The sequence below is a fragment of the Oncorhynchus mykiss genome, chromosome 8, assembly GCF_057628025.1.
Source record: "Oncorhynchus mykiss isolate SJ-2025 chromosome 8, ASM5762802v1, whole genome shotgun sequence".
NCBI lineage: Eukaryota > Metazoa > Chordata > Actinopteri > Salmoniformes > Salmonidae > Oncorhynchus > Oncorhynchus mykiss.
In genome coordinates this window covers 74,989,448-75,007,118 of record NC_143029.1, presented here as the reverse complement: position 1 = coordinate 75,007,118, position 17,671 = coordinate 74,989,448, and the positions used below count along the sequence as shown (strand labels likewise).

Below are 17,671 nucleotides of genomic sequence, written 5' to 3'. Positions count from 1 at the left end.
GTTCACACTAATGGAATTCTCTGTGCAGGCTTCAATGGCAAAGTCTTTTATTAAACATCCTATTCATCCTTTTGATTTTGCCCTTTTCAAATGTTCTCTTTTGAGCTCCCTGCTTTCAAACATTGTATTTCATTTCATCATCATTTCTGTTGATACTACTAATACTGTATTTTATTGTTTGATAACTTAGAAATATAATTTTCTTAGATTTAATCACTTAAAATGAAAATAACATTTACAATAATGATGTGACTCTACTGTACAATGCCAAAAACAACCAACAAAAAAACAAGCACGAGGATGACCAAACACGGCACTGCTTTTTAAAATCCATTTTATTGACAGACTTTATCTTGCCCTCAGAACAATGCAACGAGATTAAGGTGCTGATGAGCACAGAGGAATAAATACACCAATAAATACAGTATTGACTGAACTAGCCTGACTGGCTCTGCTTCAGAGTTGGGTTCTATTTCAATTTAATTCAGTCCATTCAGGAAGTACACTGACTTCCAAATTCTCGTTGATGAAAATTGGAATTTAAATTTCAGCATACTTCAGGAATTGACATGGACTTGACCCCAACCCTGCCATGCTTTCAAACCTGTCTTTCAGACCCTCACCACAAGCACACTTACCATTAAGACATGTAGGACAACATGGAAGGCAGGCAAGCTTTCTTCTTCCGGCTGAAATCATATGAGAATGCAATAACAACAGAAACTGCATTTTTGAAGAGAGTAAAGATATCTCTTTGGCAGAGACGTTCTAATGTGAACATAATATTTAATGGCCTGCAAATGAGGAGAGGACTGGGGAGCAGAACATTTAACATGGTTTAGAAAAAAAGTATGTCTCTGCCATGTAAATCAAATACAAAACTACAATTACCATCAGTACTTTAATTCATGAATAGCAATTCGTTATGACCCTTTTAAACAATCCATGGAGAACAACAATGAGAAATTAACTGAGGTTGTTATAAGATAGTTATAACATGTTATTACACATTAGTCTTATGGTTTGATAATGATTTTGAAGGGTTAAGATATATTATTGATATAGCTGTTGATATAGAGTTCAACATCCTGATTTCATAAGTGACCATATCCTTTTTAAGTAAAAAAAAAAAATGTTTTACCAAAAAACGTGGCAAACTCAATCCCTAAAAATGCTAATACATGTTTTCACATTCACCGGGAATCTCACATACTGAGTCATTTCACACGTCGAGAGGAACGTGATATAACAGAGCTCTACAGTGCGACCATTTTACTCGCATATACGCCTAAATATTTGGCTGTGCGACCTGGAATTTTAATTGAGGAGCACCAGTGCACCTAGAAACAAATCACCCAGATGATGATTGTTGCAATGATTACTTCACTGTACCACAGGCCCTGAGTGCCATGGAGAACACACTGAGACCAGATTCATGACCATCATGCTTGCATCATTACTAAAAAGAAAACGGCTTCATATTTTTTATTGCGCTCCTAAATGTCTTTGTGTGCTCCTAAATGTCTTTGTGTGCTCCTAAATGTCTTTGTGTGCTCTTAAATGTATTTGTGCGCCCCTAAATTGTTTAACTGCTGCTGCTTCCCTTAGACCACAGACATTGTCAATTTGGTACTGGCACTTACCCTGTATATAGCGTCCTCTCTTATTTCTCACATTTTTTTATTTATTGTATTTTTTATTAGTTATACTATTTTGATATTAAATACTGCACTGTTGGGTAGGGCTGGCAATTTATGCATTTCACTGTACTTGTGCATGTGACAAATAAAACGTGAAACTTGACAGAGAGCAGACCAGAACACACCAGACCAGAGCACACCAGACCAGAGCAGAGCACACCAGACCAGACCAGACCAGAACACACCAGACCAGACTAGAGCACACCAGACCAGAGCACACCAGACCAGAGCAGAGCACACCAGACCAGACCAGAACACACCAGACCAGACCAGAGCACACCAGACCAGAGCAGAGCACACCAGATCAGAGCAGAGCACACCAGACCAGACCAGAGCACACTAGAGCAGAGCAGAGCACACCAGACCAGACCAGACAGATGGTCACAGGCATATATGGAAAAGACATGGTCAAAGAAAACGTGAGTGTGATGGAATGTCACAATGATGCTAGATCCATGGATTAGAATTAAACATCCCAACAAAGAATCCAGAGTCATAATCCTTTCTGGGAAAGGAAGATAGGTCAAAGGTCATATTTGGTTTGGGTATCAGACAGTCCACCTCACAAGTACTAATCTTTTAAAGATAATTCAATCAAAAAGCACAGAGTCTGGGCAAACTTTACTAGGACACGAAAATAAAAAGTAGTAGCCTATTACTAAATGGTCCACTCTACTGTAGTTAGTAAGGGCTTGTTAGGGGCGTGCAGAGACAGAGATAGACATAGGTCCCACACAACTTTCCTCTTTCTCCAATAACTACTGAGTGTACACAAAGATAGCCTCTCAGTTGGATTTGGCAGCCACAGTCCCTCATAGTGTTGAATGAGAGGGCTAGCTTCACTCCACCTTGCATGTCACAAAGAGGGCAAAGCACTGTTTTGACCATGTTAGGAGGACTCCTCTACTGTACTGTATATACTGTCCATCCACAGAAGGGCTTTAGTTCAACAACTACAGAACAATAGGAGTTTGATAACTCTTCCCTACAGTGCCTAGTGGGAGTTCCATACACTTCTACAGTTCCAGTCCCCTCTCTGGTTTAGATCAGACCCACTCCTGCATGGAGCGCTTGCAGTACAGTATGTGTCTCTGCGTGCTCTTCCTCCTGAACTGGAAGACGGTGTAGAGTAGAACCATCATGCACAGCGCCAGGATACAGGGGATGGCGATAGCCACGGCCTTCTCCGTGCCCCCCGTGCTGTCCAGCTTGATGATGATGTCCACGTCACCACTGCTGCTGTCGTAGTGGCGCTCCTCCACCTCCGGAGGGCTCCAGTCCCAGTCGGGGTCAGCTGGTAGGCCGTCACAGCCCATGAAGTCCCTCAGGATTGAGCGGGGGTAGCCTGGCTCCACACGCAACCGCTGGTTGTTGAACTTCCAATACTCCTTCCCCTTGTAGAAGTAGGTGAATCCTGTTCAAAGGAGGAGGAAAAAAACTCAACATTTAAACATTCATACAAGCTAATAGTTTCTCCTTAACTTTGGTTTGCTAGTTTTATAACCCAATCTTTACTTTCTGTACTGAGAAGCAAGGCATAAGTAGACTATATAAAGAGAAAATAGGCCTATTTTAGTCATTATAAAGAGATGTGATGCAGAAATGAAGGATGATATAGAGCAGGGGTATTCAGCTCTTACCCTACGAGATCCAGAGTCTGCTGGTTTTCTGTCCTACCTGATAATTAATTTCACCCACCTGGTCTCCCAGGTCTAAATTAGACCCTGATTAGAGAGGAACAATGAAAAAAATGCTATGGAACTGGCTTTGAAGTCTGGAGTTGAGTTTGAGGGGTATAGAGGGAGGAACGGATGGCCTACCGTTGGCCTTGTCCACAAACGCTCCCTGAGGAGAGTCAGGGATGCCCTTCCACACTGTGATGGGTTTGGGGTAACCAGGGTCCATGTTTCTCATGTCTTCATTGTACCTCCAATATCTAATGCCAGGTAGGAAAGAAACACTGCGGTCAATATCCAGAAAGACTACACACACAAACACACAGTCACATGCACCAACATAATCTCATGATCCTATACATACACACAACTGTTTAGGATCAAGATAATTGAATTATGTCAAACCCAGAGGGATGAAGTCATGTTTATATGCAACAGTTTGCTACAGAATGATGACAAAGCATTTTATCTTCTCTCACAACAGGGTTAGGACCTCATGATTTCATCTATCATGACAGATCCACCAAATGTTTGAGTCACGTTAGTATACAGTAAATCATGTACTAATTATAGCATCTCACAGTGAGCTTTATATCAGCTAGCCTTTTTTCCACAGTCAGTGGTGTACCACAGTTTAGAGAAAAATTTGAAGTTTCATTGCCATGGAAAGAAGTGGACCACAGTACGGCGTGGTGAGCATACATTTTCCTTTTATTTCAAATGCCGCCAACAAAACAACAAACAACCGTGAAGCTTACAGGGCTATAGTGCCACTAACAAAAGTCAACTACCCACACTGATTCCCATTCAGAGACAACGATAGACAGCTGTCCCTGATTGAGAACCATACCCGGTCAAAACATAGAAATAAAGAAACCTAGAAAACAAAACATAGAATGCCCACCCCACATCACACCCTGACCTAACCAAATAGAGAAATAAAACGTCTCTCTAAGGTCAGGGCGTGACAGTACCACCCCCCCCCCCCCCCAAAGGTGCTGACTCCGGCCGCAAAACCTGAACCTATAGGGGAGGGTCCAGGTGGGCATCTAGCTGGGGTGGCGGCTCTGGTGCGGGACGTAGACCCCGTTCCACCTCTGGCTCACCCCACTTTGGTGGCGCCTCTGGTGTGGGGACCCTCGCCGCCGACCCTGGACTGTGAACTCTCTCTGCGGGCCCCGGACTGGGGACCCTCGGACTGGGCACCCTCGCCGCGGGCCCCGGACTGGGCACCCTTGCCGCGGGCCCCGGACTGGGCACCCTCGCCGCGGGCCCCGGACTGGGCACCCTCGCCGCGGGCCCCGGACTGGGAACCCTCGCCGCGGGCCCCGGACTGGGAACCCTCGCCGCGGGCCCCGGACTGGGAACCCTTGTTGCGGGCCCCGGACTGGGGGCCATCGCTGGAGGCTTCGTGCCATGAGTCCTCACTGGAGGCTTCATGCCTTGGATCATCACTGGAGGCTTCGTCCCATGGATCATCACTGGAGGTTTCGTGCCATGGATCATCACTGGAGGCTTCTTGCCATGTATCATTACTGGAGGCGTTGTGCCATGGATCATCACTGGAGGCTTCTTGCCATGGATCATCACTGGAGGCTTCGTGCCATGGATCATCACTGGAGGCTTCGTGCCATGGATCCTCACTGGAGGCTTCTTGCCATGGATCATCACTGGAGGCTTCGTGCCATGGATCATCACTGGACCGGAGAGACACACAGGAGGCCTGGCTCTGGGAGCAGGCACAGGACTAACCAGGCTGGGAAGACATACAGGAGGCCTTGTTCTGGGAGCGGGGACAGGATACACTGGGCCGTGAAGGCGCACTGGAGGTCTCGAGCGTAGAGCCTGCACAACCCGTCCTGGCCGGATGGTTACTTTGGCCCGGCACATGCGGGGCGCAGGCACAGGACGCACTGGGCTGTGCAGATGCACCGGAGACACAGTGCGCAGAGCCGGCGCAGGATATCCTTGGCCGTAGAGACGTACTGGCGGCCAGATGCGCTGAGCCAGCACCCTCCGACCTGGCTGGATGCCCGGCCGATTCAGGGAGCTGGAAGGTAGAGCACCGGGCTGTGAACGTGCACTGGAGACACCGTGCGCTCCACCACATAACACGGTGCCTGACCAGTACGATGCTCGCCACGGTAAGCACAGGGAGTTGGCTCAGGTCTATAACCCAACTCCGCCAATCTCCCCGTGTGCCTCCTACCAAACATTTTTTGGGGCTGCCTCTTGTGCATGCCTTGTTGAGCCAACTCCTCGTAGCGTAGCTGTTCCGCCTTTGCTGCCTCCAGCTCCTCCTTGGGATGACAATATTCCCCAGCCTGCCTCCAGGGTCCTTTACTGTCCAGGATTTCCTCCCAAGTCCATGAGTCCCCCTTACTACGCTGCTTGGCCCTTTTGTGGTGGGTAGTTCTGTCACGGCCGTCGAAAGAAGTGGACCAAAGTTCATACATTTTCCCTTTATTTCAAATGTCGCCACCAAAACAACAAACAAAGAAACAGGGCTATAGTGCCACTAACAAAAGTCAAATAGCTACACTGAAAGGAGGGAAAAAGGGCTACCTAAGTATGATTCCAAATCAGAGACAACGATAGACAGCTGTCCCTGATTGAGAACCATACCCGGCCAAAACATAGAAATAAAGAAACATAGAATACAAAACATAGAAGGCCCACCCCACATCACACCCTGACCTAACCAAATAGAGAAATAAAACAGCTCTCTAAGGTCAGGGCGTGACATTCATAGCTAATCTCATAGATAACATTTTGCCATGAGGCTGAGATTATAATTATTTTCAGATTTAAAGCTAATTTCCTGTAATTCTAAAAATGTTGCTATGCTTATGACGTGTTCCTATGCTATCTGGGGAGGGGGCACAACCTCCAGGGGGACCCCAGAGATCGTGGGCCCCCCACATTGCCGGGGCTGCGGGGGTGAGTGATACGCCAGTGATCATTGTCATTGACAAAACTAATACAGTATCATGTATAACCTATAATTCACAATCTAACCAATTTAATGCAACAGATAGATGGAAAATTCTAGAATCAGCTACACTTTTGGATAAAATCAATGTATCGTAATGGATAAATGAAAAGGTCAAACAGACCTGTCTCCCTTGAAGAAATATGTCTTGGCTACGTCCTCCCACCATACAGCAGTCTCTATACTCTGGGTGGGCATCCCACTCCCAAACAGAGAGATGTCCTGAGGGTAGGTGGGCTGCAAAGTAGTGTCCTTGAACACCCAGAACCGGTTTCCTAAAACAAACACAGTCACAAATGGATCAGTGATCATATTTGTCCAGTAATCACAAACAGAGCCTGGGTCCAAGCATTATGTTTTATACTTTTGCTAGGAAATAGCCCTTGCTTTTTGCAGTAACATGATGAGCATTATTGCCGTATAGCTGCTTAATTCAGTCTAATAATAAGGCCTTATTAGCATCGTTCAGACAGATGTAAAGAGCTACTATAGTGTTGTGAGTATATTAAAGCTACTATAGTGTTCTGAGTATATTAGAGCTAAGATAGCATTGTGAGTATATTAGACCTAAGATAGCATTGTGAGTATATTAGACCTAAGATAGCATTGTGAGTATATTAGAGCTAAGATAGCATTGTGAGTATATTAGAGCTAAGATAGCATTGTGAGTATATTAGAGCTAAGATAGCATTGTGAGTATATTAGAGCGAAGATAGTGTTGTTGTGAGTATATTAGAGCGAAGATAGTGTTGTGAGTATATTAGAGCTAAGATAGCATTGTGAGTATATTAGAGCTAAGATAGCATTGTGAGTATATTAAAGCGAAGATAGTGTTCTGAGGTTCTGCATTGGAGATGACCCGATACCAACGGTGTCTGAGCAACCCATCAAGAGCCTGGGTAGATGGTACAACGAAAGCCTCCGGGATAAAGATCAAGTGCAGCAAGTAAGGCAGGACATCGCCGACGGTCTTGAGAACATCAACAAGACCCTACTGCCTGGGAGGCTCAAGCTTTGGTGCCTACAGTTTGGACTTCTCCCCCGGGTAATGTGGCCAGTCACCGTCTATGAGGTCCCAATAACAACAGTGGAGAAGATGGAGCGAACCATTACCTCATACGTGAAGAAATGGCTGGGTGTCCCACGATGCTTGAGTAACATCGGCCTCTATGGCAAAGGGGTCCTTGAACTACCTCTTACAAGTCTAACGGAGGAGTACAAGTGCTCTAAAGTAAGACTTCAGATGACATTGAAGGACTCTAAAGACCAGACCATTAGCAAGGCTGCACCTCCCCTACAAACTGGACGGAAATGGACATCATCCAAGGCTGTGCAGCAAGCAACATCAGCCCTGAGACACCAAGACATTGTGGGGAATATCCAGCATGGAAGAGGAGGCTTTGGCCTGGCAGCAAGCAAACCAACGTTCCATAAGGCAACAACATCTGAACGCAGGAAGCTGGTGGTCGAGGAGGTGCGCAGACAGGAGGAGACTGCAAGAAGTGCAAAGGCTGTCTCTCTTGCTAAACAAGGGCAATGGACGCGATGGGAAGGCCTGGAGAGGAGAAAGATCAACTGGAGTGAGCTTTGGCAAATGGAGGCAAGCAACATCAGCTTCATCATAAGAGCTGTTTATGATGTGCTTCCATCACCAAAAAATCTACATCAATGATATGGCGAGGACTCGACCTGCCCCCTCTGCCCAGCTCCAGCTCCAGCTCTCAGGCATATAATGACAGGTTGCAAGACCAGCCTCTCACAAGGCCGCTACACCTGGAGGCACAAACAGGTCCTCGAGAGCCTGGCTGCAGCACTTGAGACCAAGAGGAGTGCAACCAATTCATTACCTCCAAAAACAAGCAATCCCGTCAAAACAACAACATTCATCCGGGAGGGACAGAAAAGGCCCAAGTATCCTCCTACAAAGCCAGAAACTGGACACCTAGCCATGGCCCGGGACTGGAAGATGCTTGTCGATATTGGCCAGCAACTAATTTTTCCACCTGAGATTGCTTCTACCAACCTTAGGCCAGACATGGTACTCTGGTCCCCTTCACGAAAGGCTGTGTACATCATAGAGCTCACAGTCCCGTGGGAAAACTCTGTTGAAGAGGCCTACGAGCGTAAGAAACTGCGTTACACAGAGTTGGCAGCAGACGCAACTCAGCGTGGCTGGAATGCAAAAGTCTGGCCAGTTGAAGTGGGATGCAGAGGATTCGTGGCTTCTTCCACCATCAGGTTGCTGAAAGAACTTGGAATCCATGGACAGGCTCTGCGGCAGACCGTCAGAGCAGTTTCTCAAGCAGCTGAAAGAGGCAGCCAGTGGATCTGGATTAAACGGAAGGACCCTTGCTGGGCTATAACTTCATGACCCCCACCCCCACCTGAGAACTCAATTCAGATCCCTCCAACTTGAGGATGGCATATGAGGTATGCGGTCAGCTGTCGGACTGGCTCAGGGAAGAGGACGCCCCTGCCTTGCATAGTCCCGTGGGACATCTTAATTGGGCATGGGACACAAGCTAAGGCTTGATCACCCTTTAGCTGGCCACCTTTGATGAGAGTGTTTAGTGATTAAAGGCCGAAACACCCACTGATTCGAAGGCACACTACTGAGGATGTGTCCCAAAATTGACATCTTAACCCAGTCTAAGAAATAAACCTCCCATGCCACTCTGTCAACATCACGGCAAATCTCATGCGAGTGCATTCCATCTATTGGCACAATGGACAGTTTTTAACATCTCATCCCGTGTTTTATGATTCTGTTGTGAGCATATTAGAGCTAAGATACTGTATTGTTGTGAGTATAAATAAAATAAAATAAAATAGTGTCTGTCACATGCGCTGAATACAACACTTACCATGAATGGTTTACTTACAAGCCCTTAACCAACAATGCAGTTTTAAGAATCTTAGCTAAGATAGTGTTGGAGTATATTAGAGCTAAAATAGTGTTGTGAGTATATTAGAGCTAAGATAGTGTTGGAGTATATTAGATCTAAAATAGTGTTGTGAGTATATTAAAGCTAGGATAGTGTTGTGAGTATATTAGATCTAAAATAGTGTTGTGAGTATATTAAAGCTAGGATAGTGTTGTGAGTATATTACAGCTAAGAGAGTGTTGTGAGTATATTAAAGCTAAGATAGTGCTGAGAGTATATTAGAGCTAAGATAGTGTTGGAGTATATTACAGCTAAGATAGTGTTAGAGTATATTACAGCTAAGATAGTGTTGGAGTATATTACAGCTAAGATAGTGTTGGAGTATTTTACAGCTAAGATAGTGTTGGAGTATATTACAGCTAAGATAGTGTTGGAGTATATTACAGCTAAGATAGTGTTGGAGTATATTACAGCTAAGATAGTGTTGGAGTATATTACAGCTAAGATAGTGTTGGAGTATATTACAGCTAAGATAGTGTTGGAGTATATTACAGCTAAGATAGTGTTGGAGTATATTACAGCTAAGATAGTGTTGGAGTTTATTACAGCTAAGATAGTGTTGGAGTATATTACAGCTAAGATAGTGTTGGAGTATATTACAGCTAAGATAGTGTTGGAGTATATTACAGCTAAGATAGTGTTGGAGTTTATTACAGCTAAGATAGTGTTGGAGTATATTACAGCTAAGATAGTGTTGGAGTATATTACAGCTAAGATAGTGTTGGAGTTTATTACAGCTAAGATAGTGTTGGAGTATATTACAGCTAAGATAGTGTTGGAGTATATTACAGCTAAGATAGTGTTGGAGTATATTACAGCTAAGATAGTGTTAGAGTATTTTACAGCTAAGATAGTGTTGGAGTATATTACAGCTAATATAGTGTTAGAGTATTTTACAGCTAAGATAGTGTTGGAGTATATTACAGCTAAGATAGTGTTAGAGTATTTTACAGCTAAGATAGTGTTGGAGTATATTACAGCTAAGATAGTGTTGGAGTATATTACAGCTAAGATAGTGTTGGAGTATATTACAGCTAAGATAGTGTTAGAGTATTTTACAGCTAAGATAGTGTTGGAGTATATTACAGCTAAGATAGTGTTGGAGTATATTACAGCTAAGATAGTGTTGGAGTATATTACAGCTAAGATAGTGTTGGAGTATATTACAGCTAAGATAGTGTTAGAGTATTTTACAGCTAAGATAGTGTTAGAGTATTTTACAGCTAAGATAGTGTTGGAGTATATTACAGCTAAGATAGTGTTGGAGTATATTACAGCTAAGATAGTGTTGGAGTATATTACAGCTAAGATAGTGTTGGAGTATATTACAGCTAAGATAGTGTTAGAGTATTTTACAGCTAAGATAGTGTTGGAGTATATTACAGCTAAGATAGTGTTAGAGTATTTTACAGCTAAGATAGTGTTGGAGTATATTACAGCTAAGATAGTGTTGGAGTTTATTACAGCTAAGATAGTGTTGGAGTATATTACAGCTAAGATAGTGTTGGAGTATATTACAGCTAAGATAGTGTTAGAGTATTTTACAGCTAAGATAGTGTTGGAGTATATTACAGCTAAGATAGTGTTGGAGTATATTACAGCTAAGATAGTGTTGGAGTATATTACAGCTAAGATAGTGTTAGAGTATTTTACAGCTAAGATAGTGTTGGAGTTTATTACAGCTAAGATAGTGTTGGAGTATATTACAGCTAAGATAGTGTTGGAGTATATTACAGCTAAGATAGTGTTAGAGTATATTACAGCTAAGATAGTGTTAGAGTATTTTAAAGTATTTTAAAGAGCTAATAATAGTCTTATGCGTGTATTAAAGAGCTACTCTACAGTAGTTTTATTATAGTGGATACGGAAAGGGGCAACTATAGCATTGTGAGTAAGTCCAGTCCAGCAAGTAGCTCCTCCATCAGGGAATAAATAAAGCATGAGACTCTTTGTGATCCTGCTGGAGGACAGATGTCATGTTAATCTGCCTGATGGAGGGATGCAGGGATGGAGGAGGGGCTGAACTCTCACCCGTTATTATACAGTACAGTATCATAAATAACAAAATGGATGCTATTTAGAACATACAAGCAATATTTCTACTAATTGAAGTGGCATTCTCTTGTATACTTATTAATACAATATAAATTAAAAATAAATAAAAAAAATACACACAAATCTAGTTGTTTCAATTAACTGGTTATTTTTTTTGTTTACTCAACTTTTTGGTCTACGTTTAACCTGAATGTTAGATTGCCCAACATGAGAAAACACACACAAAAATTCGGTCCACTTTAAATTGTGTGTTTGCTCAATTTGTCTCATATGTTCATTCAACTAGAAAAATTTATATTTTTGGCATCTTACAAAAAAAATATGTGGAACTAGTTACACAGCGCTTTTAACATACAATGTTTTCAATTTACATATTTGACACACGTTGACATACATGATTACATTTTGGATGTTCATTTATACAGTACTTGACATGACATGTTCAACAATGACATGTTGAATACGACTTACTGTATAAATGAACATGCACAATGTAATCATGTTTGTCAACGTGTGTTAAATTAAAAGCACTGTGTGTGTAACTAGTTCCAAAGCATTTTCTGGCATTTCTGCCAAAATAAATCATTTCTAGTTGGATGACACAAAAACTAAGTTGACTTCAATTTTGTCAACGTTATCTCATGTTGGAACTAAACATGTTAAATTCTGGTAACACTTTGACCAAAAAGCTGAGTAAACAAAACAAACATTTGTATTTCTTTTACAGTTATGACACTGTGATGACCACAAACAAAATACTTTGCTCTGTCTTTCTTTCTAAATTTCTCTCCTCTAACTAACCTTCAAACCTAATGCTACTTTCTGTTGATACAAGAGTAAAATAAGCTCCATTTCATCTCCTCCATCTCTCTTTCTCTCCCCTCTCACTCTCATTCTCTTCTCTCACCTTTGAAGAAGACAAACTTCCCCTCGCTGTTTTCGTAGACGGCGTCGATCTTGGCGGGCAGGCCTCTCCAGAAGAAGTTGATCTCCATAGGGTAGCCAGGGACCACCGAGTTGTCCCTCACTCTCCAGAACCACTGGTCCTACACACATGTAGACAAAAACACATGATCTGTTTCATCATTTTCATCCCCTTCTCTCTACTGTAGAATTACCTAAACTCTGAAACCTGCTTCGCTGTCTAACACCAGGAGTGATGGATTCCACTGAAACCCTTCAGCGCCCATCTCTACCTCCTCATGCAAACCAACCTTTTTAACACTGTGTTCATGAGATTATATAGGTTAGACAAGGGTACATCATACAGTATCTGTACATGCCAACCTACCTTGAATACGAACAGCTCCTGTCTGAGGATGGCCAGGGTGTTGAAGCCTCCGTCACAGATGTTGGGATTGGCGTTGGGGTTGGAGGGTTTTGCGCCCTGAGGAGGGCGGTGGGGCCGGACCTGGCGGTCGTGCTTACGGGGTTCCGAGGGGGGGTGGAAGCGTGGGGGAGGGGCCGTGGGTGGGGCTCTGGTGGGCTGGGAGGACCTGTCTGGCGGACCTGGAGATGAATGGGACACATTAGCCTAGCCAGCTAACTAGCTAAGGGCATCACAAAATAACATTATCATTGTAATTATTTTGTCATTGAACATTTTAATTTAACTTTATCATTTAACATTTGTTCCTTCAATGAAAACAATGAAACTCATTTAAAAAAACATGTAGACTAGACAAATATTAACATACTACTTGGTTTAGTGTAATGAACAGATATTGAGGGCATGCTTATAATAAAATAAAATGTAGGAAATTCAGTACCATAGATAGACACAGTACCATAGATTTTCTGGATGCCCTGAAGGTCATCGTGAGGTAGTTTAAAGTTCTCTGTGTCCATGTACTGATAGAAGGGAGCCATAATGGCTGTGGGGTCATTGGAGTGCTCTAGGCCAAGGGCATGACCCAGCTCATGGACTGCCACCAGGAACAGGTCATTACCTGGGAAGGGCGATAGAGACTATGGATTAGAAACACACACGCACGCACACACCACAGGAGGCTGGTAGCACCTTACTTGGTGGAGGACAGGCACGTGGTAATGACTGGAGTGGAATAGGTGGAATGGTATCAAATACAGTGCCTTGCGAAAGTATTCGGCCCCCTTGAACTTTGCGACCTTTTGCCACATTTCAGGCTTCAAACATAAAGATATAAAACTGTATTTTTTTGTGAAGAATCAACAACAAGTGGGACACAATCATGAAGTGGAACGACATTTATTGGATATTTCAAACTTTTTTAACAAATCAAAAACTGAAAAATTGGGCGTGCAAAATTATTCAGCCCCCTTAAGTTAATACTTTGTTAAAATGCTGAGTTGCATCCAAAGAACACCATACCTACTGTGAAGCATGGGGGTGGAAACATCATGCTTTGGGGCTGTTTTTCTGCAAAGGGACCAGGACGACTGATCCGTGTAAAGGAAAGAATGTATCGTGAGATTTTGAGTGAAAACCTCCTACCATCAGCAAGGGCATTGAAGATGAAATGTGGCTGGGTCTTTCAGCATGACAATGATCCCAAACACACCGCCCGGGCAACGAAGGAGTGGCTTCGTAAGAAGCATTTCAAGGTCCTGGAGTGGCCTAGCCAGTCTCCAGATCTCAACCCCATAGAAAATCTTTGGAGGGAGTTGAAAGTCCGTGTTGCCCAGCAACAGCCCCAAAACATCACTGCTCTACAGGAGATCTGCATGGAGGAATGGGCCAAAATACCAGCAACAGTGTGTGAAAACCTTGTGAAGACTTACAGAAAACGTTTGACCTCTGTCATTGCCAACAAAGGGTATATAACAAAGTATTGAGATAAACTTTTGTTATTGACCAAATACTTATTTTCCACCATAATAATTTCGCTCATCAGATGGGAGCCCCCACCACTGAGAGGTGCAAGGTTGCCATGGTTATTTCCCTGCTGACTGGACGGGCATTGGAGTGGGCTACGGCCATCTGGGAGAGAGGAGAAGAGGAGCTGGTTTCATATGAGGGGTTCTTGGCTCTGTTCAGGGGGGTCTTCGACCATCCACTAGAGCGCAGAGATTGAGATGAGCACTTACTCCACCTACGGCAGGAAGGCCTGACAGCTGCAGAGTACGTCCTCACCTTCAGGACAGTGGCAGCATCCAACGGATGGAATGCACCCTATTCTGAAGAGGATTGCGCGAGGAGATCCAGATGGAGTTGGCGTGCCGAGATGACACCCTCTTCTTGGACGCACTTATCGTGATGTCCATCTGTCTGGATAACCTTCTGCGGGAGCGTCGGAACCACCATCACCTCTCTCCCTCCTTTGTTGACCAATCTGAGTCAGAGCCTGAACTCATGGAGATAGGGGCCAGGCGCCTCCCTGCGGCTGAGCGACACCGCCATAGACAGCTGGGGCTCTGTCCCTATTGTGGACAGGAGGGGCACCAGCTTCAGCAGTGTCCGATATGTCCCAACCCAGGGTCCACAAGAGCAGAGGGACGGAAGGTCCCATGATCATCCGTCTCCTAGGCTTGGCGCAACTATTCCACCATCCTCACTTGCCACCAAACCCTTTCTAGTGTCTATCACTAGCTGGCTGTCCCTCATATGCTGTATCTACTGCTCTAGTGGACTGCTGTGCTGCAGGGAATTTCAATGACGAATCCCTTGCCGTCTCACTGAACATCAAATCGAATCAAAAATCAAATCAAACTTTATTTTCCACATGCGCCGAATACAACAAGTGTAGACTTTACCATGAAATGTTTACTTACAAGTCCTTAACCAACAGTGCAGTTCAAGAAGAAGAAAATATTTACCAAGTAGGCTAAAATAAAAAGTAATAATAAAAAGTAACACAATAAGAATAACAATGACGAGGCTATATACAGGGGGCACCGGTACCGAGACAGTGTGCAGGGGTACAGGCTAGTTGAGGTAATCGTAGGTGGGGGTGAAGTGACTATGCATAGGTAACAAACAAACAGCGAGTAGCAGCAGTGTTCAAGAGGGGTGGGGTGGGATGGGAGGGAGGGGTCAATGTAAATTGTCCGGTGGCGGATTTTATGAATTGTTCAGCAGTCTAATGGTTTGGGGGTAGAAGCTGTTGAGGAGCCTTTTGGTCCTAGACTTGGCGTTCCGGTACCGCTTGCTGTGCGGTAGCAGAGAAAATAGTCTAAAACTTGGCTGACTGGAGTCTCTGGCAATTTTATGGGCTTTCCTCTGACACCGCCTATTATATAGGTCCTGAATGGCAGGAAGCTTGGCCCCAGTGATGTGCTGGGCCGTTCGCACTACCCTCTGTAGCGCCTTATGGTCAGATGCCGAGCAGTTGCCATACCAGGCGGAGATGCAACAGGTCAGGATGCTCTCGATGGTGCAGCTGTAGAACCTTTTGAGGATCTGGGGACCCATACCAAATCTTTTCAGTCTCTTGAGGGGAAAAGGTTTTATCGTGCCCTCTTCACGACTGTCTTGGTATGTTTGGACCATGATTGTTTGTTGATGATGTGGACACCAAGGAATTTGAAACTCTCGACCCGGTCCACTACAGCCCCATCGATGGTAATGGGCGCATGTTCGGCCCGCCTTTTCCTGTAGTCCACGATCAGCTCCTTTGTCTTGCTCACATTAAGGGAGAGGTTGTTGTCCTGGCACCACACTGCCAGTTCTCTGACCTCCTCCCTATAGGCCATCTCATCGTTGTTGGTGATCAGGCCTAACACTGTTGTGTCATCAGCAAACGTAATGATGGTGTTGGAGTCGTGTTTGGCCACGCAGTCGTGAGTGAACAGGGAATACAGGTGGGGACTAACTGTGGGGCCCCAGTATTAAGGATCAGCGTGGCAGACGGGTTGTTGCCTACTCTTACCATCTGGGAGCGGCCTGTCAGGAAGTCCAGGATCCAGTTGCAGAGGGAGGTGTTTAGTCCCAGAGTCCTTAGCTTAGTGATGAGCTTCGTGGGCACTATGGTGTTGAACGCTGAGCTGTAGTCAATGAACAGCATTCTCACATAGGTGTTCCTTTTGTCCAGGTGAGAAAGGGCAGTGTGGAGTGCGATTGAGATTGTGTCATCTGTGGATCTGCGAATTGGGGTGCGTTTAGGGTGTCCGGGAGGATGCTGTTGATGTAAGCCATGAACAGCCTTTCAAAGCACTTCATGGCTACCGACATGAGTGCCACGTGGCGGTAATCATTTAGGCAGATTACCTTAGCTTCCTTGGGCACAGGGACTATGGTGGTCTGCTTGAAACATGTAGGTATTTCAGCCTCGGTCAGGGAGATGTTGAAAATGTTAGTGAAGACACTTTACAGTTCGCCACGCAACTTTGAGTACACGTCCTGGTAATCCGTCTGGCCCAGGGGCTTTGTGAATGTTGACCTGTTTGAAGGTTTTGTTCACATCGGCTACCAAGAGAGTTATCACACAGACATCCAAAACAGCTGGTGCTCTCATGCATGCTTCAGTGTTGCTTGCCTCGAAGCGAACATAAAAGGCATTTAGCTCGACTGGTAGGCTCGCGTCACTGGGCAGCTCGCGTCTGGGTTTCCCTTTGTAACATTCCCTCATGCTCTCTTTCCTCTCCATTTCTGGTTCAAGCGTTGGCTGGACGACCTCTGGGATACGGGAATGTCACACATCACAGCACCACTCACCCTCACTGTGGGACATATGCATCAGGAAAGCCTTTCTTCCTCATCAACGGCTGTCACGTTTACTCCTGCTCCTCCCCTCTGGTGTTCGACGTCGCCGGTTTACTAAACACCAGTCCTGGCAACCCTTCATTACGCACACCTGCACCTCATCATCAGGCACACCTGGACCTTATCACTTCCCTGATTACTCCCCCTATATATAGCACTTAGTTGTTATTTCCCATCAGGCATTATTGTCTGTTACAAGTTCAGACGCATTCCTTGTTTTTTTTATAGTTACATGTTCATTAATACTAAACTCTCAAACTGCACCTGCTTCCTGACTCCCTGCATCTACATTACAGATTGTCCCTCTTTATATACAGCAGCCTATTCTCCTATAACGTGTGTTTATGATAGGCCTTTTAATGTGTATTTTATTTTTGTTAAAGCCTAGTAAGGCTGAATTTAAGTAATTCAATTATTATACATTTTGTCAAACCTTTTTTATTAGAGAAAACACATAGGATATTGTAAAATATTATACACATGCTAATAATGCTGTTATTGATGTTAATCAGAGATATTCAGAATAAAGAAACGGCCACAAGATATGCGGCCCATTGCGTTTAATTTCTCATGATTATAACTAACATTGTAACATTGCATTCTTTTCCAAAATAACACAGGTA

General features: G+C 44.2%; 1 protein-coding gene and 1 pseudogene across 4 annotated transcripts in view; both read right to left on the bottom strand.

Annotated features, from left to right (window-relative positions):
- Window positions 1-317: 317 nt before the first annotated feature.
- The window catches only part of mmp16b (matrix metallopeptidase 16b (membrane-inserted)), a 44,914-nt gene continuing 27,560 nt past the window's right edge, over window positions 318-17,671 (bottom strand). For 2 of the 4 annotated variants that reach the window (XM_090182578.1, XM_090182577.1), the window contains 6 exons: window positions 13,138-13,317; window positions 12,660-12,877; window positions 12,276-12,414; window positions 6,493-6,643; window positions 3,521-3,636; window positions 318-3,114 (listed from right to left, as the gene is read on the bottom strand). In XM_090182578.1, the coding sequence (XP_090038704.1) occupies window positions 2,747-3,114; window positions 3,521-3,636; window positions 6,493-6,643; window positions 12,276-12,414; window positions 12,660-12,877; window positions 13,138-13,317 (1,172 nt within the window). In that variant the 3' untranslated portion in view covers window positions 318-2,746. The remainder of the gene's footprint in view (window positions 3,115-3,520; window positions 3,637-6,492; window positions 6,644-12,275; window positions 12,415-12,659; window positions 12,878-13,137; window positions 13,318-17,671) is intronic. The other 2 variants (XM_090182579.1, XM_090182580.1) reach the window with 2 other exon arrangements.
- LOC149982113 (uncharacterized) lies at window positions 4,334-6,339 on the bottom strand (annotated as a pseudogene).